Source organism: Chionomys nivalis, chromosome 1 (genome assembly GCF_950005125.1).
Source record: "Chionomys nivalis chromosome 1, mChiNiv1.1, whole genome shotgun sequence".
Lineage (NCBI taxonomy): Eukaryota > Metazoa > Chordata > Mammalia > Rodentia > Cricetidae > Chionomys > Chionomys nivalis.
This window is the reverse complement of record NC_080086.1, coordinates 13614126-13638554: the sequence shown is the minus strand read 5'-3', so window position 1 is coordinate 13638554 and position 24429 is coordinate 13614126. Positions and strand designations below refer to the sequence as shown.

The 24429-nt window shown below is 42.5% G+C and overlaps 2 protein-coding genes across 5 annotated transcripts in view; one reads left to right on the top strand and one right to left on the bottom strand.

Moving 5' to 3' along the window:
* Positions 1-1616, top strand: part of Ptpro (protein tyrosine phosphatase receptor type O) — a 212396-nt gene extending 210780 nt beyond the window's left edge. For both annotated transcript variants that reach the window (XM_057785277.1, XM_057785269.1), the window contains one exon: positions 566-1616. The gene's annotated coding sequence lies outside the window, so the exon portion shown is untranslated. The remainder of the gene's footprint in view (positions 1-565) is intronic.
* Positions 1617-20245: 18629 nt separating this feature from the next.
* Positions 20246-24429, bottom strand: part of Eps8 (epidermal growth factor receptor pathway substrate 8) — a 178389-nt gene continuing 174205 nt past the window's right edge. For all 3 annotated transcript variants that reach the window (XM_057782341.1, XM_057782333.1, XM_057782349.1), the window contains one exon: positions 20246-21684. In XM_057782341.1, coding sequence (XP_057638324.1) covers positions 21571-21684 — 114 coding nt within the window. In that variant the 3' untranslated portion in view covers positions 20246-21570. The remainder of the gene's footprint in view (positions 21685-24429) is intronic.

Sequence of the window (24429 nt, the reverse complement as noted above, 5' to 3'; positions counted from 1 at the left end):
TCTAGAATTTCCTAGATTTCACTCACTGTGTGAGCAGCTATTGGGGAGGTCACTGAAACATTAGTGACATGTTCAATGGGGTGCACTCACATTTTGACCTCAAGATCTGATCTGGCTAAAGTAACAAGTAGCCTTCATGTTTATCAATAACAAAGCAGTATTTCAGTCGATAGAAAGGCACAGGGGTCATTGATCGAGTGAGAGGGGGCAGTAGACCATCACTGGAGAAATACTGAAGGATCGCAACATGTGCTGTTTCCCTGTGGTAGGATAGTACCATCCTGGTACCTCTCTATCCACCAAGGAAAAGTCAGAGCATCATGGGCCAGCTGAAAGGATGGAGCACGAGGAAAGATAAGAGACAGATGTGTGAACGGAGAGAAAGTATTCAGAGCCATGGAAAGGACAAGTCCCTAAAAGATACACAGATAAATTCAGCCCCCCCCCACGAGTCGTGTGTGTGTGTGTGCGTATGTGTGTGTGCGTGTGTGTGTGTATAATAAGGTGACATTTGGAGGAGGTTATTGATGTATCAGCTTGCTAATCATCTTTCTCTCATCCACAGGTGAGGACATTGTATCTACCCATGTTCTCTAGCTTCCAGAGTTCTCATAGGGGCTCTTTACCTAAATTGAGTCCCTGCTGTGTAGTACGTGGCCAAGGAGGTGATCTCCCTCCTAGAATCCAGACTTAGCCTTAAGGAGCTTATGGTATCTTTTGGAATCTTTACTTCTGGACATCTGATGGACCAAATTCGCTAGGATTCCAGGAAGGTCAAAACGCTCCGCAAAGGGCAGGGAGCACAGCGCTACCTGACAGTTTAGTTGGCCCTTTGCTGCTTGGGCTGGGCTGAATTTTTTAAGTGCAATAATTTTTGTATAATTGTGATTTTATCAGAACATTGAATTGTTTTCTGCCCACACCACTGATCAATGCCACAGCCCTGGAGAGAACCAACACAGGAAGAAGCGATAAATCTACTTCGAAGAAAATGAGCAAGAATGACCCACGCTCCAACCTTGAAGCTACGGGATCAGGAATGGGTGGGCAGATGGGGGAGAAAGGGTCCACCCACACCCACCAGCCAGCTTATCTTTTCCTATTGCAAATACGAAAACCTGTTTCAAAGTAGAGTAGGAAAAAAATTATTTGTCTGACTTGTCGTAGTTCCCAGTGGGTTTCTTCCTTGTTGACAGTTGGGAGTTTCTTCCCTGTCCCTTTTGAACTAATGTCATGGTCCTTTTCAAACAGCCAGAGCTGATTCCGCAGTTGAGTCTGACTCTGAGCTCCGCTGCTGTCTGAGCTAGTCTTGGTGCCTCGCCATTTATTGTTCTGTCCACCTGTGTACACAAGAGCAGTTTCTCTAAAGCGATAGGCTGTAAAAATGCACTTTCTTTCCCCACCCAGAAGAGATGGGAATTCAGAGGTTATGACAATGAACTCAGCATGCTAGGACAGTTACTGGACACCATCCCCTACGAATATCATAGAGCATCTGTATGGATTCCGACAGAAGATTCTCTTGGATTTCTTTTCTGTTGTCAGATTCCTTTTCATTGGTGTAGCTAGTGGCATTTAATTCTTTGGATTTTGTATGATTAAAATACATGATTGTGTGTTGTGACCATGAATGTTGTCGACATGAACATCGCTGGCACTGTGAGAAACTGCTATTTTGTGCCACTTCCCAAGGAATAGACGAGGTGATGTGCTAGGTCAGAGGTTCTCAACCTGTGGGTCTCGACCCCCTTGGGGGTCAAACGGCCCATTCCCAGGGGCTGCATATCAGATATCCTGTATATCAAATATTTACATTACAATTCATAATGGCAGCAAAATTACAGTTATGAAATAGCTATGAAAATAATTTTATGGTTGGGAGTCACCACAACATGAGGAACTGCATTAAAGGGTTGTAGCATTAGGAAGGTTGAAATCATTCTTCTAGACATAGAGGTCAACATTTGAATTGAAAGTGATACAATCAGCCACTTCCCTGTAGTAATGTGGTTGTCAGGAGCCTACTTGTGAGTCTGATATTTGGCCCCCACTCCAAGTTTCTCTCCACGTCCAATTATCTTCTTTTTCTCCCCAGGGTTTACTTCATTTTTAATTATATGTAACTCTCTGTGTGGATAGGTATATGCATGTGTGGGTGCAGTACCCATGGAGTCCAGAAGAGGGTGTCAGATCCCCTGGCTTTGGAGCCCTAGGCAGTTGTGAGCCATCTGACAGGGCTGTTGGGAACTAAACTCAGGTCCTGTGCAAGAAGAGTACATGCTCTTAACAGCTGAGATTCCCCTCCAGTCCTCTTCCAGAAACTTCATAAGGTCAGTTTAGTGCTTTGTCATTGACTTTCATAACAGTAAAGGGTACCAAATGAACAGCTCACACCCCCACTGACTCTTACGACTGTCGAGTCTTGGACACAACAGACCTTGGCCTGATATTTCAGGACAGTAAGCCTCTTTTCCTGGCAGGGGCATGGCAGGATACATCCGTACCCTGCAGACTGGCAGGTGGGACTTCATGGGGAATGCCAGTTTTTTTCACCTACTTGGCTCTCCTTCCCCACACCTTCCTGCTGCCTCCTCCTCCTCTCACTCTGCTCTTGCCCACCTCCTGGGCATTTTAATAATGCATGACGTCAGTCTCCAAAATGAACAGAGTTAAAGAAAGGTGGCAAGCATCTGTGTGACATCCTTAGAACCTCACACAGAAGCAGGTCAGAGGTGGATCTGTGTAACCACGGGAGAGCTGCTGAGAAGATGTGGCCCTCTCATGGTGACAAAGACGCTTACATAGACTCCATAGCCTGGACCATGACAGCCCATGAAAGCTAGCACTTCATACATCTTTCATGTTCTCCTTGAGCACCCCTACACAGGAGGGATCTAGTGACCCAGGCCAGCTTCCTCAGAAAAAGAAAAGAAGACACTAAAGCTTGCATTGCAGACACAGAGTCAAGACTGCAGAGAGGTCACACAGAGGCAAGTTTCCAGATCATTCTTTCCATCTCTGTTCTCATCACTCTGTCCCCTGGTGCCCCTCAGGTTCTCAACTTCAGGGTAGGAAAGATGTCCAGCTAGCAAAGGGGTCAGCTTTGCCTTCTCATTGTGGATTTGTTGAACTTCAGTTAACACACTGTAAGATGCTAATAACCGCATCATAGTTCCACACCTGTACAAATTCTCAAAAGGGGTGAATCCCCCAAAGATGCTCTGGTGGGCCCTGAGGCCACTCCACACAGTTCTGTTACTAACCCCACCCACCCTGCCTTTATCATTCAGAAGTGAGGTTTTCAGGGCCTCTTTGGTTATGCGATATTTTGATTGTGTTCTGATAAATAAAGCTTGCTTGGAGTCAGAGGGAGGAGCTAGCTACTAGCCTACCAGAGAGGTTTGGAGGACTGTAGAAAGAGGGACAGGAAGTGGTAAGGCCGGGCTGAGACAGGATCTCCGCCATTTTGGATGGAGGAACTGTAGTGGTAGGAAGTGACAATGGCTCCTACCATGTTCTCTGATCTTTCAGGTTCTTGTCCCAGTATTTGACTCCCAATTTTTTATTCGTAAAGGCTGATTAGATTATACATTGCTAGTTATTTTATAGAAAATCATTTGAGTGAGGCCTTGTATTGAATAAGCACACAGACTAGCAAACACAGTTCACAGGCACCTGCACAACACACAGAAAGAGCTAGGGAGTATAGAATTGCAAACCATTTGCCTACTTTGGGATTGAAAAAGACAAGTTACAAAGTTAGTTCACAAACTACCCCTAAGGTCTGACTTACGAATGTAATATTAACACAAATCTATCCATCCATCACTGGGAAATGTATGATTATATGTAAACTGAAAAGAAAATAAGAAGTGGGGCTTTTTTGACAGCTCTGTAATCTGGACTCTTCTTCATTTTCTCACTGCAAAGAAACACAATATTATTCTTAAACATTTCCATGTCTTGTGAGTGAGGAAATCCACTAAGATGCTTTTAATGTTGGATTTTATAATACATTCTTAAAGCTGTCCCCCTGAGGGCAACATAGCTTTCAGAACAGGCTGTGGTGTCCACATAAAAAGCAAGAGCCAGAGGCTTTGTGTATAAATTTTCTACAGGCCACATGATATCTGCTGGCTGGAGGATTGGCCTTTCTCCAAGGAGTTAAAATTACTGAGTGTGATCTCTGAGGGCAGAATTCCCCCTGCTCTCTAGCAAGGGGGCCTTCCTTTGCACCCCAGGGAATGTCTGATGCAATGTACTTCAAATAGCTGGCTCATTTCCCAGCTCACAGATCTCCAGCCTGGTGCTTGGCACGGGGTGCAGAATCAGGAACCATGCCCAGGACCAAATATGATATTCACCTTGGCCAAATGGGTTACGGAGGATCAAAACATAACACAGAGAGATGCAGACACTCACTGCTGGTTTTCAGCCATTTGTAGTGGGTGCCTGGGAGAGAAATTGCAGCCGTGAAGAAGAGGAGGACCTTTGTTTTTAGAGTCAGTGAGGGGCTTATCACAAGACAGCCTATCAAAGCCTCTCTTATTCTCAAATCTAAGCATTACACTCATCCTCAGTTCAGTGACCCATGTCCATGAGGAAAATGCCCAATCAATAAAAGGTTTTGTGACAACTTACGTAGCACAGTACATCAGCACAAGGAAACGATTACCGGATCCTAAAAATTGGCTTGAAATTTGAACTTGTTTTCGGGAGGATCAAGTCAGCACTTGTCCGTTTTCTTTCATGTTTTCTTCTGCCTAGGCCTCAGTTCTCACCTGGTAACTGGGCAGGTAGGTTCAGGGTACCTGCAGCTTCGCACGGATGCTTTGAATAGGCCACAGGATGCTCTCAGGCAGGATGGATACAACATTTACACTTGCCCCTCAGGACAATGATGGTTTCTTTCTCAAGTGCTAAACCCTTTATATCATAGTTTATTACTAAACCTTTTATGTCATAGTTTATTAACTTTCAAATGACATTCTCGTGGTAAAATGTCCACTTTCCACATGCTGAAATTGAGAAGCAACTGGATCAAGAGGCCGTGTCAGCTAAATTACAGCACATGCTGGACTGTGAAGAGAAAAACCTAAGAATCTGACCCAGCTCTGTCCACCCTCAGAGCCATTTTCCACCACCACTGCTTCCCCGTCACACCCGACACCTATAAAACTCTAATCAGGCAGAATTACTAGTTTCATCTCCAGGTAATAATATAGGACAACTTTTCCACTTGAAAAAGAGTAGGGCATTTGTTCCAGTTTCATTCTCTGTCACTGTGATTAAACCAGAACCTTCCCGCTGATGGTGCGATTCCCGGAGCAAGGACCTGTTTGTCTGACTCAGTGATGTGTCCTCTGCTCTAGTCCAGTGTGTGGCATGATGGGTACCAGTAAATGAGGCCTGAGTCAATGTGTGAGGTTGTGACCTTGCCTCTGTCCACAGTCTGCACACATTCCTGTGTGTTTCTGCAGTACCTGTGGCCTCTTAGTCCTTCTTCCCTGTCCCTTGGAGTCTGTTGGTGAAGGGACGGCTTGTTGGTTTCCAGCTGCCTGGCTAGCTTAGATCTGAAATAACCACACAGAAACTGTATTAATTAAATTACTGCTTGGCCCATTAGTTCTAGCTTCTTATTGGCTAACTCATATTAATTTTACCCATTTCTATTAACCTGTATATTGCCACGTGGCTGTGGCTTACTGGCTAAAGTTCCCAGCGTCTGTCTCAGATGGCCCCACCACTTCTCTCTAACTCCGCCCTTCTTTCTCCCAGCATACAGCCTAGCTTTCTCAGCATAGTTCTGTTCTTTCCTGCCATAGGCTCAAAGCAGTTCTTTATTTATTAACCAATAAAAGCAACACATAGACAGAAGGACCTCCCACACCAGGAGTCCCTCACTGGACAGGACCTCACGTAGGAGAGAAAAGGGTGCATTTTAGCTTACTTCTCCAGAGAGACAGAAGAGTCCATGATGGCAGGGAAGGCATGGCCTGGCAGTCAGGAAGCAGAGAGATCACATCTCACCCCCACACAGGAAGCAGCAGAGAGAACAGGAAGTAAAAGAGGCCATAAAAACCTCAAAACCCATCTCCAGTGATGTGCTTCCCTCAGCAAGGCTCCACCTCCTAAAGTTTCCATAAACTCCCAAACAGCACGACCCACTGAGGACAAGCGTTCAAATCCATGAGCCTACGGGAGACATTCCTTATTAAAAACACAGCATCAGCCGGGCGGTGGTGGCGCACGCCTTTAATCCCAGCACTTGGGAGGCAGAGGCAGGCGGATCTCTGTGAGTTCGAGACCAGCCTGGTCTACAAGAGCTAATTCCAGGACAGGCTCCAAAACCACAGAGAAACCCTGTCTCGAAAAACCAAAAAAAAAAAAAAAAAAAAAAAAAAAAGTAAAAACACAGCATCATTTATCCATGGCCCATGCCACGCCAGGGACTAAGGAAAGGGCTGTGGTTCAGGAGACAGATGCTGCAAGGTCCCTGCTTTAGTGAGTTTACACTCTACCATGGAAAAACAAAGGAGAAAACGAAGACCTCATGTGTTATTGATGCCAGGATAAAAACACACAGCATCTAGCGTGGGTCCCAGGGAAGTAGTGGGTTTGTTTAGTTCCTGGAAAAGTCAGTAAAAAATAAAATAAAAAACTACACTCACACATTGAAGTCTTAAAGAGTGCAGTCATGGTCAGCCACACACATGATACATGTCACCTCTGCATTCAGCAAATATCCAGACATAGGGACCCAAGTGGGTGGCCAGACCCACCCTGCCCCTACCCCTGAATCTTATTAACCTAAAGTGACCACTCCTCTTCAGGTCTCCCCAGATGGCTCTGAACCTTGGGCCACTCCATAGCATCTGAAGTATTTACGATAACTACAGGTACAAAATGGCCCCTGCAGTTCAGCTGGGGTCATGTGACTGGCTTCTGACCAATGGGAAGATTCCTGGATCCCTGAGTCATAACATGGACTAAGGACACCTACTTGCCTATGTGTCATCAACGAGGATGCTGCCAGCCGCGTGGTCATTAAGATTGTTGGTTGTCATGCCCAACAAACAACCAGCACTTCATTTGCATGGCATCAACTAATAGTACATTTTTCAGGACAATGATGTATAAACAATAAAATTCTCAAAAGGCAGATGAAACAGTCATGCAATGCAAAGCCATGATACTTAAAAAGGATGGAGGGAAAGACCAGAAACCACTCTCCTCCAGATTAACTCTCTTAATTTTTGTGCTGATGTTACTGCTTTCCAAATCTTCTCACAAAGTCAAAACTCCCAGGAGACCCTGTAGAATGTACATAAGGCTGTTGTTGGCTTTGGTTCAGACTCCTGGGTCACTGCACTTCAGACTAGTTTTGTGTTGGAAGCCCCAACACAAAGGAAGCCATGAACTTTTAACATGTCAGGCAGTGTGTAGTAGCCCAGACTGCTGTGTCGTAACTTTTCTGGTAAGGGAATTCCAGCCCAGTGTAGGAGCTAAACATCAGAGGATGCAAAATATTTCTTCGGTTCTAAGAACACTCAGAAAGTCCTATGTGCTTTTTAAAGTAGAAGTTGTAGCCATTGCCTCTGTCACGATAGGAAGCATGGAGTGGCGAGGGCTCAGCAGGAAGAGCCTCTAATGCTCTTCATGAGGACCTCGGTTTGGTTTTGAGCACCCACATCAGGTGGCTCACAATAGCCTATAACTCCAGCTCCAGGGGATCTGAAGCCCTCTTGTGGTCTCTGTGGGCAGTGCAGTCATATGCACATACCCACACATAAACCCCCAATTAAAAACAAGCTTTACAATGAGGACACAAAGTTGGTGGATATGGAACTGGGTGGGGATCTGTGAGGAGTTTGGGGAGGTGTTGAATGTGATTAAAGCACAATGTATGGAATTCTCAAAATATTCTAAATGGAAAAAATAAAAAGCACACCATCTTAAGAAACAAATATAAAAAATAGTGGTCTTAGAAGGGCTTCTTGGTGTCCCCAGTCACACTTTATTCTACGGCCTTTAACCAGAAGTCTGGCAAGCACCATGTGAGTGGCTAACAGTGTAACGGAAAATGGTTACTGTGGGTGGGAAGGCTCTGGTGACTCTGCTGTGTGATGGATGAGGTGACAGGGTGACAGAACTTGACTCGGTGTGTCATTGTCAACTCAGGATGCTGTAACACGGCAACCTGCACTGAGTAGCTCAGGAGGTACAGGGTTCCACTTCTCACAGACTGATGGATGACATGCGGAGTGAGAGCACCATCATGATTGGTTCCAGTGAGCACCACTTAATGGCTTCCTGCTTTATCTTCATGGGGCATAGAAAGTGAGAGCTGTCTGGGGTCGTTTTATAGTGGCAATAATCCTAATACTAAGGCCTCTCATGACATAGCTACTTCCCAAAGCCCCAAATCCTAATACTATAACATTGGGGGTGGTTTCAATGTATGAACTTGGAGCGTGGGCGTGTTTAGCCCACCACACAAAATTTTAAAGCATCACATGAGTCTAAAAACAATTCCTGGATTCATTTACATGGTTTCAGTTTACACCAACCTCCTACAGTCTCCAAGAGTCATCCAGAACTTCTTTAATAGATTGATCAAAAATCAGTAAATAAACAAAAGCACCCAATACCTGAAATAGATAAGCTCTGGTTCTCCAGGGCAGAATCCCTCACAGTCATGGCCTTGGGATATAAATTATAGACGTGTGGGGCCAAAGCATCACCCAGGCTTGGCTTTGAACTTCAATTCTCTGCTAGCAATGCTGCCGAACATGCGTCCAGTGTGCTCAGACTACACAACACATATGGGAAAGGTTTTCCACAAAGCAATGCTGGGCTCTGGTCTACACTGTGGTTGTGCAAGCAACTTGTGTGGATTCACTGTGTCAACACCAAAATTCTTTTTAAGAGCTTACTAGCCTACCATGTATGAAACCCTGGGTTTGATCCCCAGCACCATATAATCTAGATGGGGTGATATATGCCTGTGATCCTAGGACTCAGGAACTAGAAACAGGAGGATAAGATGTTTAAGTTCATCCCCTTTACACAGTAAGTTCAAGGACAATCTGGGCTCCATGAGGCCTCATGTCAAAGAACAAATAAATGAATCAAAACGAGCTAGCTAACAAAGCTCACTGCTTCTAGAAGAGGAAGCCGATGTGTACAGCCCTACTCTGTAAACACGCCTGGGTCAGGATAAGAGTAGAGGCTTGGGGTAATCAGGCACCATTTGTGAATGTCACTTAATCCTCCTCTGAGCCAGCTTCCTTGTTTGGTAACAGGAATACTAAAAGCTTCCTCTACGGCCTTGTGTCGAAGATTAAATGGAAAGCCCTGGGCACGGTGCCTGGTGGTTAGGAGGTGCAGAACTGGGCAACTGAGAAGCTCAGTCTGTGGAGTCACAGAGCCCTTTGGAAGTCACAGAAGTCACCTGCATTCTCCAAGCCCACATATATATATATATATATATATCTTTTTTCAGGAACTGCGGTAAAACATGAAATTGATCGCAGAGAGTACAGAATCAAGTAAATGATGCTATCCCTCAGTATGCTTAGACCATGAAGCCATCCTGCTTCTTCTGCCCTGACATCTACTGGGTGAAAGTGTCCCACAGATTGCCTGCTGTATTCAGCTCCTCACAGGCAAATCTACTGCAAGCATACCCATCTATTGGGTCTGTTTCCCAGGCGGTAACAACCTCCCCTCTCCCTGCTAAACCCTGCTGGACTTGGTGTAGGCAACCCCTACACCATGGTCCTGTCTGTACCATGCCACCTATGTGTATGGGAAAGTCCGTTGAACACAGGCTACAAGAAGTTGGAAGCAAGCAGGCAATTGGAAAAAGGAGCTGTCTCTGTTTGTGTTCCATAAATCCCACCGTTCCACCATCCAAGCATAAAACAACAACAGTCATTCCACCATGCTTTATTTTATTTTATATTTTTTACGGCCGCAAGATTAATGAGTGGTCCAAACATCTGAATTCCGTCCTATGGCGGACAGGTTCTGAAAATGAGGCAATAAACATCCTCGCACCGTTTTCCTGGTGTTGACTCTCCTCTCGAGTATTGACTACAGGGTACTGGGTTATTAATGAGCCTCGACTTCTCACTTTGCACTGGCTGAGTTTTATGAGCCAGGAAACTGCCGCAGCCTTGCCTGAGCCTGAGGTCGAATAGCTCTGCTCACCCACTCATGCAAGTTTAATCCATCCTTCTGCCAGCTGCCTGCCTCCTAGGAGCTGGGCAGGACCCTCATAGTGCATGTACAGGCTAACAGCCTTGCAGCATCTATCACAGCAAATACTTGTCTGTCCCGTTGCAGGGAAGACGGAGCAAATCAGCTCATGTCGGTCCTGATTACTGGCATGTTATGTCGTGCATTCTTTAATAAAGGAGTGTGGATCAAGCACGAAAGATAATTCTTCTCTCTAAACAAAATCAGGGTTTCCAACCGGCTGACAATCCCTGAAGATGGGAAAGGATGGCTAAGACTCAGAACTGAGTTTCCTGGCCTCACTATTGCCTAATGTGATCATTAATTGTCACTGTCAACTGATCAGGCTTAAAAACATCTAGGAGACACACATTTAAGGCCTCTAGATGTGTCTTAGAGGGTGTTTTGTAGTAAGAAGAGCCATTGTGAATGTTGGTGGTGTCATCTCATGGGCCATAATCCTGGAGTGAATAAAAGGAAAAACAAAAAAAGGGGGGAAGAGGATGAGCTGAACAACTCTCTAGCTGTTTTCTCACTTGGGGACAATGTATCAGCTGCCTGAGGCTCCAGCAGCCACGCCTTCCCCACCATGAAGGACTGTATACCTTCAAACTGAGAGACAAAACACACCCCTGTCCTTAAGTTATATATTAATTACTTTTCTGTTGCTTTGATAAAACACCATGACCAAGGCAACTAAAGGAGAATTAGTTTACTTTGGGAAGTCCATAATGGCAGAGGGGGCAAGGCAGCAAGCAGGTCACTGGAGCAGGAAGCCCTGAAGGATCATATCTTCAACCACATACACTAAACAAATGCACAGAGAAGGAGGGAAAGGGAAGGAGGATGAAAGGATGGGAGGATGGGTAGGAAACAAATGCAATGAGGCATGAACTCCTAAAGCCCAGCCACCAGTGACACACTTCCTCTAGCAAGGCCAAACCTCCCCATAACATCCCCAAATGTGCCACCCTCTGGGGAACTAGTGTTCAAATGTATGAGTCTACGGCTGACATTCAAACCAATACAAGTTGCTTTTGTTAGGTTATTTTGTTACATCAATATTGTTATATCATTGATTTAAAAAAGTAGCTGATATTCCACCAAACAATGAACACGATCTCTATTTGAACATTCAGTTGTAAGGGCCTTATGAGGAGAGAAACAAAGTAACCACAGGTTTTCAAACAAGGCTTCCAAAAGAGACATGAGTTTACTCACAGAACTCCATTCAGTGGTACATTTTCAGCCAGTGTGGTGGTGCACGCTTGCAATTCCAGCACTCGAGAGGCTGAGGCAGGAGGATTACCATGAGTTCAAGCTCTGTCAGGGCAATGTGAGTCCCAGGGCTACATATCAAGTTTCTTTCCTAAGAATAAGGACATTTTATACATTGGTATGACTCCAGATAGAAGGTCTGCATGTTAAACAGGCATCCAATAGCTTAAGTTCAAATTAAACTGTTCCTCTTATAGTTCATGCTCTGATTGATAAGACTAGATGGCAGGACAGGCAGACTTAGTTTACTATACCAGATCAGAGCAGGGAACAATGAAACTGAGAAACAGAACAACCTGGACATTTTCATTTTGTGTGTCTGTGTGTGTGTGCGCGTGTATATATATATATATATATATATATATATATATATATATATATATATATATATATATAGAGAGAGAGAGAGAGTCAGAGAGACAGAGACACACACAGAGAAACAGACAGAATGGCAAGGACACTCACACACAGAGTTTATTTTGGTTTTTTTGTTGTATTGATTTCAGACCCTCTAGCTCATTGTTGAGATAGTAATAACAGATACCAGGGTAACTGGAGTCTAGAATACAGCCAAGTATCAGGGAAATATTGCTCCTGGACTTTGCTACTCAGTCACTCAGAAAGCGGCACAACTGGTCCTAGTATCTAGAACTACATAGGAAGCAAGCAGGAACCCTGACATCAGCCTAGAGCAGGGGTCTCTGGGCCTGGTGGAAGACCTGACTCACTGGTTCATCTCCTCCCAGCTGCAGTCTAAAGGCCTGATACCTCAGTCTCCTTGGAAAGCACCTTGGCTCTTAGAGAGTCCCAGTACAAGTCGCCGACTTTTGCCCATTGGACAGTAGCATATTAGACTTCGAAAGCATGGCAGTGCATCCAGGAATCCAGGCTCAAGGCCCAAATTCTCTCGGGGCAACTGGTGGCCAGACCATCTTCCAATTAGGCAAAGTGTAATTCTTAGTAATTCACTACTTGTACAGTTCTTGGAAATTATTTGCTTTATCCAAATTTTACTGGCTTCTTCATTCTCCAAATCATTCACAAATGTGCTGAAAGAAATCTCAACATTTTTTGTATGAGAAGTTGTTCTTCCTTTGGCTAAGCATGCCCTACTCCTTGATGAAAACATTCCATGACACAGAGCCTTGAGCCCTGGCATATCTCCTGCTCTCAATTCCCAGGAGGCAGTGCTGTGCAAATAGACTCTGAAAGCAAAGAAAAGGGTGTGGGAATCAAGATTAAGAGAAACGTGCTGTGGGATAATGCTCTTGGACACTGTAAAGATTTGTTACTCATATTGCTTTAATAAAAGGCTGATGGGCCAGTAGCCAGGCAGGAAGAATAGGCAGAGTGGACAGAATAAGAGAATTCTGGGAAGAGAAAAGGCAGAGATGCAGTCACCAACCAGATGCAGAGGAAGCACAGTGAGAACACCTTACTAAGAAAAGGTACCAAGCCATGTGGCTAAACATAGACAAGAATTATGGGTTAATTTAAGTTGCATGAGCTAGTTACTAATAAGCCTGAGCTAATAGGCCAAACAGTTTATAATTAATATAAGCCTCTGTGTGTTTCTTTGGGACTGAACAGCTGCAGGACCAGGCAGGACAGAAACTTCCATCTACAAATGGTGCCCAAATGTTTGGGAATAATTTCCACATAAAGCCTGAGAAAGTTTTTAAAAAGGAATTCTAGACAGACAAGAACAGAATCAAGCAAAGCTTCTTGGTAACCGTCTTTTCTCTGGTAGGCTCTATTTGCTGGCAGTGAGGAGAGATGTGGCTCCTTTAAGAGAGGCTTCCCGACTCAGCATTAGCAGCAAAAACCTTGCAGTTCTTTTAAGAGGCCTGCCACCAAACACTTAAATGGTGTTGTAAGCAGCTGGCATCATGCTTCTTGGTGGTAGCATGGACCACAGAGTTGTAGTAATAAATGTGACTACCACCAGGACCTCCACCATGAATCTAAATTCAAAAAGCTAAGGAACAGGGGTGGAGCCAGCTGCCAAAGCCACAGTTATATCCCTAACCATATTGTTTAGCAGATTAAAGATTCATGTGCTCAGAAAAAGATAGATATATACAGTAAAAACAGATTCAGAAAAAAAAACTGTAAATTGTTTACAGTGTATTTAAAAATATATGTAGGCTTGGGAGAGAAAAGAAAAAGTATAAAGTCCTTTTAAAAAAAGAAAGAGAGTAGTTGGGTGTGGTGGCACACACCTTCGATCTCTGGGAGGCAGAGGCAGGCAGATTTCTGTGAGTTCGAGGCCAATCTGGTCTACAGAGTGAGTTCAAGGACAGTCAAAGATACACAGAGAAACCCTGTCTCAAAGAATCTAAAATTAAAAAGATAAAAATAGACAGTTTTATTTTAAAAAGCCACACAAAGATGAAAAATATACAGAAATTCTGAATACTGTATAGTATTGTGTTGTCTTTAAATTGTTTGCTGAGAAAGGAGCAACAGCTGCTAAAAGACATTTGTTTATAAATGCTCCTGGATTAATCCAACCTATATATTTTGAAAATTCCTGGACTTTAAATTTTAAGTCAAAATATGTTACTTTGAAGAAGAAGTTTTGCTTTTGTTTCCACCTGAAATGAGAGGCTGTGGATTCATTCTGGGCTAAGAAAAATAAGGTTTGGTCAAGGAGGACCCATGAAAAATCTCCAGTGGAAACCAATGGCCCAGATGATCCAACGTTTTAGAGTACTTCTGTTGTAGTTTCCTCCGAGTTCCGCATCCAGAACATCTTCAAGGCTGCTGGCTAAGATGATCCAGTCTCACAAAATACTCCAATCAGGAAATGACCTTAATCCTAAATTTTCTTTGAGTCCCCATAAGATTACCAGCACCCCCAATCAGGAGGAAGCGTCCTAGAAAACTATGCCCACATTCCTAAAAATGAATTACGGATATTTGCTTTTGATTAGAATGTTGTTTGCAAATTGTTATAGATAATGGTCAGGAATAAAAGCTAAGCAAAGGAGATTAGATTCAGGGCCTTGTTTTGAAAAAAAGAGGGAAATGCTGTGGGATAATGCTCTTGTACACTGTAAAGATTTGTCACTTGTATTGTTTTAAAAAACACTAATTGGCCAGTAGCCAGGAAGGAAGGGCGAACAGACTAGAAGAATTCTGGGAAGATGAAAGACAGAGGCACCGTTGCAAGCCAGATACAGAGGAAGCAAGAAGAGTTTGCTTTACTGAGAAAAGGTACCAGGCCGCGTGGCTAAACATAGACAAGAATTATGGGTTAATTTAAGTTGTAAAAGCTGGCTAATAATAAGCCTGAGATAATAGGCCAAACAGTTTATAATTAATATAAGCCTCTGTGTATTTCTCTGGAACTGAACAACTGCAGGGCTGGGCAGGACAGAAACTTCCCTCTACAGAAAAGAATGATGGGGAAAGAGGACACATACTATAACTGAGTCTGGGGCCTGTAGAACATTACCCTTCTCTAGACATCGCCTATAGTGAGCACAGCTGATGATCTCAATATGGATTGCTTGCCTTACATAATGAAAGAGTTAACTGAGCCTGGCCTGGTAGGACAACTAACTAGGAGCATGAGGCTAGAGGCTAGGTCATGGTCTATCTGAACAACATAGGGAGTTCATGGCTGGCCTGGGTAGCTTGGCTGAGAATTTGTCTCAAAACGAAAATACAAGGGGACACATATTCATGAGTAAAATCTTAACAAACAGTTTTACAACCTCATTCATAAGGGACATTGACTTTTTGCCTGTGGGTTTTCTGTCTGGCTCTGGTGTGAGGAAAATGGAGGTCTCATAGAATGAACTAAGCAACATTTCACTCTTCAGGTTTTTGAAGTTTTAGAATTTGTGTCTGCTTTTCAAGTATTCAATAAAATATGCCACTGGAGCCATCATTTTCAGGTGATTTCATTGGGGCAATACTTTCTGAGAAATTTCTGCACCCTGATAAGCCTTTCTGCTGACATAGCAATCCAAATAAGACCAACTAAAATCAAATTTAAAAAAGCCCAGGTTTAATGGATACAATGTTTCTGGATGGTTTTCCAGTCCCCACCAAGAGGAAATGGGGGAGGAAGACTTCAAAACCACATTTGTTTTCTGGGGGCAGTATAAATATCCTGTGGGAATGGTCTTGAGCATCTCTGGGAGAGGGTTCATCATTTGGTGGGCTTTCTGAGATGCAGCAGGGTTTGGGGGGTTGGGCTTGGGATGAAGTTTCCACCTGACCATCCCAGACTCTTTGGGTATATGGATTCCAGGGACAGGGGCAGGGAAGCTTCTACCAGAACATCCCAGACTCTTTGAGTATATGGATGCTGTTTGGATGCTGTTATGCCCCATCATGGAGTCCTCCAAAAACTAACTAGGAGACTGAGTTCCGTATGTAAAAGCAAAGAGCACTTATTCATATTCAAGTTATAACTCAGACTCTTTGTGTGATATAGAGATGAATACTTTGCATTGGTATGAATCTTGGTCTACTGATACAAATTTAAAGTAAATTCTTTTATATGTATATTTCTGCTCTTGATTAAGGTATTGTTTTATGCAGCTCATTTAAAAATGTGATGTATAATTAAGAAATATAAGTTAACAGAGAGTCATCTATAATAGTCAAGCTTGTAGTCATGTTAGTTAGACTTTCTAGATGCACAGAGATGTATTTCAGATGGATAGGCATTCTTCAAACCTTTCAAAGACTAACAGAATATGGCATTTAAGATGTTTTAATAACTTAAGACTTTTCATGATAATGAGACATGTCTGCTTCTGACAGCACCAGTTACTCGAAGAGGAAGATGGGCATTTAAGAGGCTCCTTATGGAGTTTGTTAGCCATTTGGGCATGAAACTGCTCTTGCCTGGACTGCTTGATGAACTGGACATGCAGGATCCACAGAAATGACTGCTGAACTTGCCTAAAGGTGAGACCATCCTTCAGGGTTCCAGCTTAATGAAAGAGTCTGTCAGACATTCTGCAGGATACAGAAGAAAGTGACTAACAAACTGCCAATATAGGCTGAACTGTCTTTGAAATTTCCTGCTTCATGGAAAAGTCTGCTGGATACTATGGGTCAGAAGGCTGAATATGGGTGCCCTAACAGTACAGAAGAACTTTGGGTCACTGTCCAGGTAGTGAGATGTTCCTGTCAATTCTAGAGTTTTGGCAGTTGCTTACAATGAATTTATTGTTTATTTAGGTAATATTATATTCTTTTGGAGTCTTTGATAGAGTTGAAGAATTTAGTTTTCTTTAGTTATAATAAAAGATAAAGTAGATATAAATATTGTACCTGTAGTTCTTGTTTGATACCTGTTTTGTTATATTTAATTTTACTATGTTAAAGTTAAAACCTTCCTTTTTACTTAAACAGAAAAGGGGAGGTGATGGGGGATTTCCCTCTGTATGTTATGAATACCATTGGTTAATAAAGGAACTGCTTTGGGCCTATAGCAGAACTATAGGGGAACAGAGATAGGCAGGGAAAACTAAATGTAATGCTGGGAGGAAGGAGGCAGAGTCAGAGAGAAGCCATGTAGTCCCACCAGAGCCAGATGGAACTTCAGCCTGTAAGCCACAGCCACATGGAGATACACAGATTAATAGAAATGAGTTATATTGAGATGTAAGAGTTAGCCAAAAAAATCTAGAGCTAATGGGCCAAGCAGTGATTTAAATAATATAGTTTAATTTAATTTAAATAATATAGTTTCTGTGTGATTATTTTGGTTCTGGGTGACTGGGACAAACAAGCAACCTTCCTACAACATTTGAGTGTCCAATGTAAAGGCACTCCATTGAGGGTGGGGTTTTTATAATAGCAGAGGTTGGGGTGAGGGATTGCTAAGGTTCAGGACCCCTGACTGGCTGACATTTGTCTAGGCATGTTCTGGTAAAAAGCAATTGGTGTGCTGGCAGGTGATCCCATCTATAATGGTTGGGACATTAGGAATTTCCTTTGGGTAGTCTGTTCCTGGGTGGTGCCTGGATGGCCTTAGTTAGTGGTCTTTCTTGGAACCATGTATTGCCTTAGGGTAAACTACTGAGCTTGTCATGGCTGGGTCCTATAGATGCCAGGTGCTAGGGGGAAGCTTCCACAGAACATCCCAGACTCTTTGGATATACAGATATGAGTCACAGCAATTCTTTGTTGGACCTGTTACTTCCCAACCAGGTTTATCTAAGTATTTTGATTTCGCTCTACAGAATTTTTTTTTTGTCAACGAAGGCAGGGCTTACGGAATGTAAGAGATCTAACTGGATTCTCCTTTGTTGCCTCACAACTGCTCGGGATGATGGGGAGACAGATGGGTGGTGAAGGCTGCTATTCCTTCATCATCTTTGCAAACTTGGCCCCTAGGAAGCTGCTCGCTGTCACTGCAGATTTCCAGATACACATTTGCTTGGAGCAGTGATAAAAAACAAATACAGAGTGTATGAGTTTTCATCCTTAGTAGCAACTATGGCTTGATGATAGAGAATGTGGACGATAAAAACTAGGGGAGCATGGGACAACATCCTCTACAGACACACACTGAGTGTTAAAAATATATGCAAGTTAAAAGTTAAAGTTCTTAAAAGTAAAAAAAAGGAAGAAAGTAGTTGGGTGTGGTAGTACACACCTTTAATCACAACACTTTGGAGGCAGAGGGAGATTGACCTCTGTGACTTCAAGGTGTGGTAGCACACGTCTTTAATCCCAATGCCTGGGAGGCTGAGACAGAAGGATCTCTGAGAGTTCAAGGACAGCCTGGTCTAAAGAGTTATTCCAGGACGAAGATATGCAGAGAACCTGTCTCAAAAAGCAAAAAGTTAAAAGTAAAAATAAACAAAATAGAGGTTAAAATAAAGCGCACAAAGATGGGAAATACAGAGAATTTTGATACTGTATGCTATTATGCTCTGTTTGAATTGTTTGATTGCTGAGGAAGGAACAACAGCTGCTAAAAGATATTTGTTTATAAATGCTACTGAACTAATCCAACATAGATATTTTCAAAATACCTTGACTTTAAAATTTGGATCTAAGGACATGATGCTTTGGAAAGGAGTTTCTTCTTTTGTTTTCACAGAGGATGAGACACTGTGGATTGCTTCTATTCCAATATGGTATGATAGACCACGCCCTCCTGAAAGATTGCTGTAAACACCCTCAAAAAATTACTTCACTCAATTGACGACTGAGATGAACCTAGCACACAGGTTATACCCTGAAATATCTGATTAACAGCACCCCCATTCAGCAGGAAACAGTTTGGAGAGAAATAACTACGTCCATATTCCCAAATATTGTTTATAAATGTTCTTTTACATTTAAAGGGGGATATGATATAGGTATGAATAATTTGCATTGATATGGATTTTGCTTTAGTGATTTAAATTTAAGGTCAATTTTGTTATATGTATATGTATTTCTGATATTAAGGTATTGTGATTGTGTAGCTCATGTAAAAATATTATGTATAAAAGTTGTTAATGAATAGTTATCTATAATAGTCAAGTTTGTAGTCATGTTAGATTTTTTTAGATGTACATAGATATATTTTAGATAGGCATTCTTCATATCTTTCAAAGGCTAGAGAATATGGCATTTTAAATGTTTTAATAACTTAGGGTTTTTCTGACAATTAGACACTCTGCTCCTGGCAGCACCAATCTACTTCAAGAAGAAGATGGGCATCGAAGAGGATCCTTATGGAGTTTGATAGCCATTTGGGCAAGAAACTGCTCTTGCCTGGACTGTTGCATAAACTGGACACAAAGAACCTGCAGAGAGAGGACTAGTGAACTTGCCTAAAGGTGAGATGATTTTTCAAGGTTCCTGATTCATGAAGGAGTCTGTGAGACATTCTGCAGGACACAGCAGATAGTGACTGAACTGCCTTTGAAATTTCCTGCTTCATGGAAATGTCTCTGGATACTATGGACCTTTAGGCCGAAGATGGATGCCCCAATGGTACAAAGGAACTTTGGGTGACTGTCCAGGCAGCGAGATGTCTCTGTGATTTCTAGAGTTTTATAAGTTGCTTACTTCTTGTTTGCTTAGGAAATATTGTATCCTTCTTCAGTCTTTGATGGAGTTGAAGAATATATAGTTAGTTATAGTTTTCCTTTGTTATGATAAAAGATAAAGTAGATGTAAATATTGTAACTGTAATTTTTACTTGATAACTGTCTTGTTATATGTAATTTTGCTATGTTAAAGTTAAAGCCTTCCTTCCTTTTTGTTTAAACAGAAAAAGGGGAAATGATGGAGGAAGGTCATTGGCTAATAAAGAAACTGCCTTGGCCCATTTGATTGGCCAGCCTTTAGGTGGGTGGAGTAAACAGAACAGAATGCTGGGAGGAAGAGGAAGTGAGCTCAGATGCAGGGCAGCTCTTCTCAGAGCCAGACGCGATGCAGACAGCCACCAGGTCAGACATGCTGAATCTTTCCCAGTAAGACTGGTGCTACACAGATTATTAGAGATGGGTTGATCGGGATATGAGAATTAGCCAGTAAGGGCTAGAGCTAATGGGCCAAGCAGTGTTTAAAAGAATACAGTTTGTGTGTTGTTACTTCGGGGCATAAGCTAGCCAAGCAACCAGGAGCTGGGGAAGCAGGAACACAGCCCGCAGCTCCCACAACAACTGAGGCCTTCTTTCTGTGTAAGGGACATCTGCTCTCATTCTGTTAACCCAAGTGCCCAGTCTACAAAGCAAACATTTTCGTGTGGAGATAGAAGCTATTTATTAATATACAGCAAATACTGTTTATTGCAGACTCTTTCCAGCCGACTCAAGTGAAAAAGGCACTATGAAAAATTAATGAATCTAGATAATCTCTCTAAATGGATTTATGTTAAAATATACAACATTCTTACATAACATCTTTTTTATAAATGTGAAATAATATTACATTTAATGACAAAAATCGTGTTTCCAAAAATAACATTTGTTGAAGGTTAGCTATTTTTCTTCTATCTAGATTCTTTCATGGGGTTAAGGTACATGTAAATTAAGTGTCCCTTGTTACACAGATAAAACACATAAAATGGCCCCATATCCTTTTACTACTTATATCAATATTTATAACTGAGGCTTTCATTAAGCAAAATACTGTAATAAACAGCAGCGTGGGCTACTCTGAGTGATTGTGAATGTATGTGACTTCTTCCCACTTGTGCTTTCTCATATTTAATTACACAGTATACATAATAAGCAGAATTTAAACTAAATCAAAGCATAATCTATGCAAGATTTTGCAACTGACAGAGCTTCGAGGAACAAAGCGTTTTGAGAACGTACTACAGTCTCCTATCTGCACGTTCAAGGTCTGGCTATATTGTACAGTTCATTCAAATGTGCTATTTTTAAACGGTTGGCATTAAGAACTTTAAATACACGTAAATGTGCTGTCATTAGGTATGTCAGAGGAGAGACCTAAAGTAGGCAGAGGGTAGTCTCGCTGAGCCTCCTCCCTGGATGACAGGCACCCCAGTCACAGAGAGCTGAGTGGGTAGACTTAGTCATCAATGGCCATATCTTTTCCTTGCTGCAGTGAGTAAATTTTCCATTGTCAAAATAACCCAACATAGATCACCAGATGAAGCTGGGAGAATTCATGGAGCGAAGGGAAGTATACCTTAGGAAAATGGAAAAAAGTGCTTCCCAAGGTCAAAACAGTCTCATTCTTTTCTTTTTAATTTAAATTACCTTTAAAATTGTTTTAATGACACTTGTTACTTCTGTATGGCGGTGAGAGGACAACTTGGAAAAGCCAGCTCTCTCCATCCACCATGCAGGTCCAGGGATTCGAACTCAGGTCATTGGGCTTGGCGGCAAGTACTTTTACTTGCTGAACAACCAACCTCACCTGCCCACATCTTACTTTTTAATCAAAACAATAGGCCAAGAAGCAGCAAGTCCTCTGCTTACTCAGTACACACTGTTTCCTTCTATGGCGATAATTTACATAGACCAGGCCAATAGATTTGACATTCCCTTCAAGGCTTCTTAAAACAAAGCGTGTCCAACAAAGCCAAGAGTGACGGCATCCAACCAATCAGTGACTGCTTCCTTCATCAAACGACTCTACTCCCGAGTCGCTGGCAGCAGCACTGATCTTCTCCTGACGTCTCCTCATGATTTCTTGTAACTCAGAGCTTCCATTACTGTCCTGAAAAATAAACAGGGAGCCGACAACATAGTTACTGGCATGTGTGGTAGCTGTACCCATCAAATCATAGCTACTGGTGTGTGTGGTGGCTATACCCATCAAATCATAGCTACTGGTGTGTGTGGTGGCTATACCCATCAAATCATAGCTACTGGTGTGTGTGGTGGCTGTACCCATCAAATCATAGTTACTGGTGTGTGTGGTGGCTGTATCCATCGAATCATAGTTACTGGTGTATGTGGGTGTAGTGGCTGGACCCATCAAATCATAGTTACTGGCATGTGTGGTGGCTTCTCACTAATATTTGTTCTCTTTCCTTTGAGGTAGGATTTTACTATATGGCTCAGGCGGCCCTGAAACTCATAGGCCCCCTTCTGCCTCTTCCTCTTAAGTACTGAGGCTAAAAGGGTATGACGCCATACCCAGCTCCACCTTAGTTTTTGAGACAGAATCTCAGACTACACCTAAGGCTCACTGATGCGGGATTCCCCTCTGTATGCTGTAAATACCACTAGTTAATGAACAAAGCTGCTTTGGCCTACAGCAGGGCAGTACTGAGTAAGGCAGGAATTCCAAGCAGACAGAGGAGGAAATAAGGCAGAGCCAAGGAGCCACGTAGCTGCTGGAGGAAAAAGACCCATGTGCCGGCATCAGTAAACCATGAGCCTCATGGTAAAATACAAAATAATAAAAATGGGTTAATTTAAGATAGAAGAGCTAGCTAAAAAGGCGCGAAAGCTATTGACCAAGCAGTAATTTAATTAATACAGTTTCTGTGTAATTATTTCTGGTCTGGGCAGCTGGGAACGAACGAGCAGCTTCCAACTACAGCTCACTGGTCTGTTGGCCTGGTCAGTCCCAGGAATCCTCCTGTCTGTGCTTCCTCCGTGCTTAGACAGCCTTTCATCTGGGCACTCGAGAGCTGAGCTAGGGACTTCATGATTACAACAATCACATTATCAAATGAACCATTTTTTCACACCTTCCAAAGAAGGTCAGTCAAGCAAGGCACTCGTTGCCACCGAGAGATTTTAAAGGGTGTCTTCGGAACACATTTCCCTTCCGAAAATTCTGGCCCTCTGATCATGCCAGCTTTTCTCCCTTCCAAGGTCTCTCTACAATCCCTGGGGACCTTGTCCTTATTTCCTCTGATGACTGAAGGCTCTGGTAACAAGTGGGGGTGTGGTGTGGTGAGAAACTATGTGAAGAACTAGATCCAAGAAAGTGGTGAGGAGGGAAAGTAGCCAAGAAGCTCTTGGAAACTGTATCAGTTCTGCCTCAGTCAAATCCCAGAAGAATCAGCAGCAGGAAGTAGGCTGGGAAGGCAAACATAGTAACAGGATGTCCCGGAAGGAAGGGATCCGGAAACATTAAGGATACAGAATTTTCTAATGTACCCTCCCGAGAAGCAATTTATACATTCTTAACAAGATTGAAAAGTATAATGGTAAGAAAACAGCTTTAGGGAACACATAATTCTTATTCATACTCTACATATGAAATGCAATCATTAAACTCAAATATAAAACCTTCCAGATCAATGTTGTAGAAGAGAATTCTCAGCATAATGGAATTTCGCTTGATAAGGAATGGTCACAGGATTATACACACAATACTATTTTGTCCTGAGTTATTTAACTGCTCAATTTACATGATATACCTGCTAGGGATAATTAGCTATCAGTTTCATATTGAGTCCTATATCCTTTTATTTGAGATCAACTGTAATTTTCACAAAACTATTAACTCTTACAGAGCCATCTTTGAAGAGGCTTGAATACCTCCTGCTAAATAGACGTCCATTCACTCCTCAGCTGCTAGCAGACAGCTTTGACTGACACTTCCTGCAGCTGTATACTTTCCTTTCCCTTGGATTTATTTTATTTATGTGCGTGTGTGTGTGTATACATGCGTGCATTATATTTGCATGTGGAGTGTTCACACACAGGTCTGCCTGCGAGCACTCAGGGTCCAGAATAGCTGGCAGATCCCTCAGCACTGGAGTCAGAAGTATTTGTGGGATGTTCGCCTGATTAAGTGGATGCTGGGACTGGAACCCTGGTCCTCATAACTGCACACTCTTAGCTGCTTAGATTTCTCTCCACCCCACAGCTACACATTTTTAATAACCTTTCTTAGCATTTCTGATGATTCTGTAGACGGACAACTAGGCTTGGGAAATGCACCCAGAACTTTGGTTTGTTGGAGAAAGGATCCTGGGAGCCCCGGCAGTCCTTGAACTCACTATACAGCTAAGGTTAGCCTTGAACTAAGCTTTTTTTTGCCTCTACCTCCCAAAAGCTGGCTTATAAATGCACCACCACCAGGCCTAGCTTGGGTTTTATGTATTTTTATTTTTCCTTTGTCCAGTTCCTGAAGCTGGTGTTACAGATGGATATGTGTGACCTTTTGTGGGTCCTGAGAACAGAACTCAGGCTCTCCATAAAAGCAGGGCATGTTCTTAACAGTAGGGTCATCTTTCTAGCACCCCACAACTAGAGTTTTATTTATTCATTGTACTGACATTTCTGAAGTAAATAAAAATAAGAAAAATAGTACTTGCTTCCCAGACAGTTACTCAATTCATGTATGAATTTGTTTTCTATTAGCAAAATTGAAGTTTTTATAGAAGCCCATGCAATAAAATGAGAACATTGTGCTCAGAAATAAATCTCTAGTTAGCCTGAAAGACAATCTTTTTGAAAACAGTTACCTATGGTATCTAGTGACAGAGAAGGAAAAACT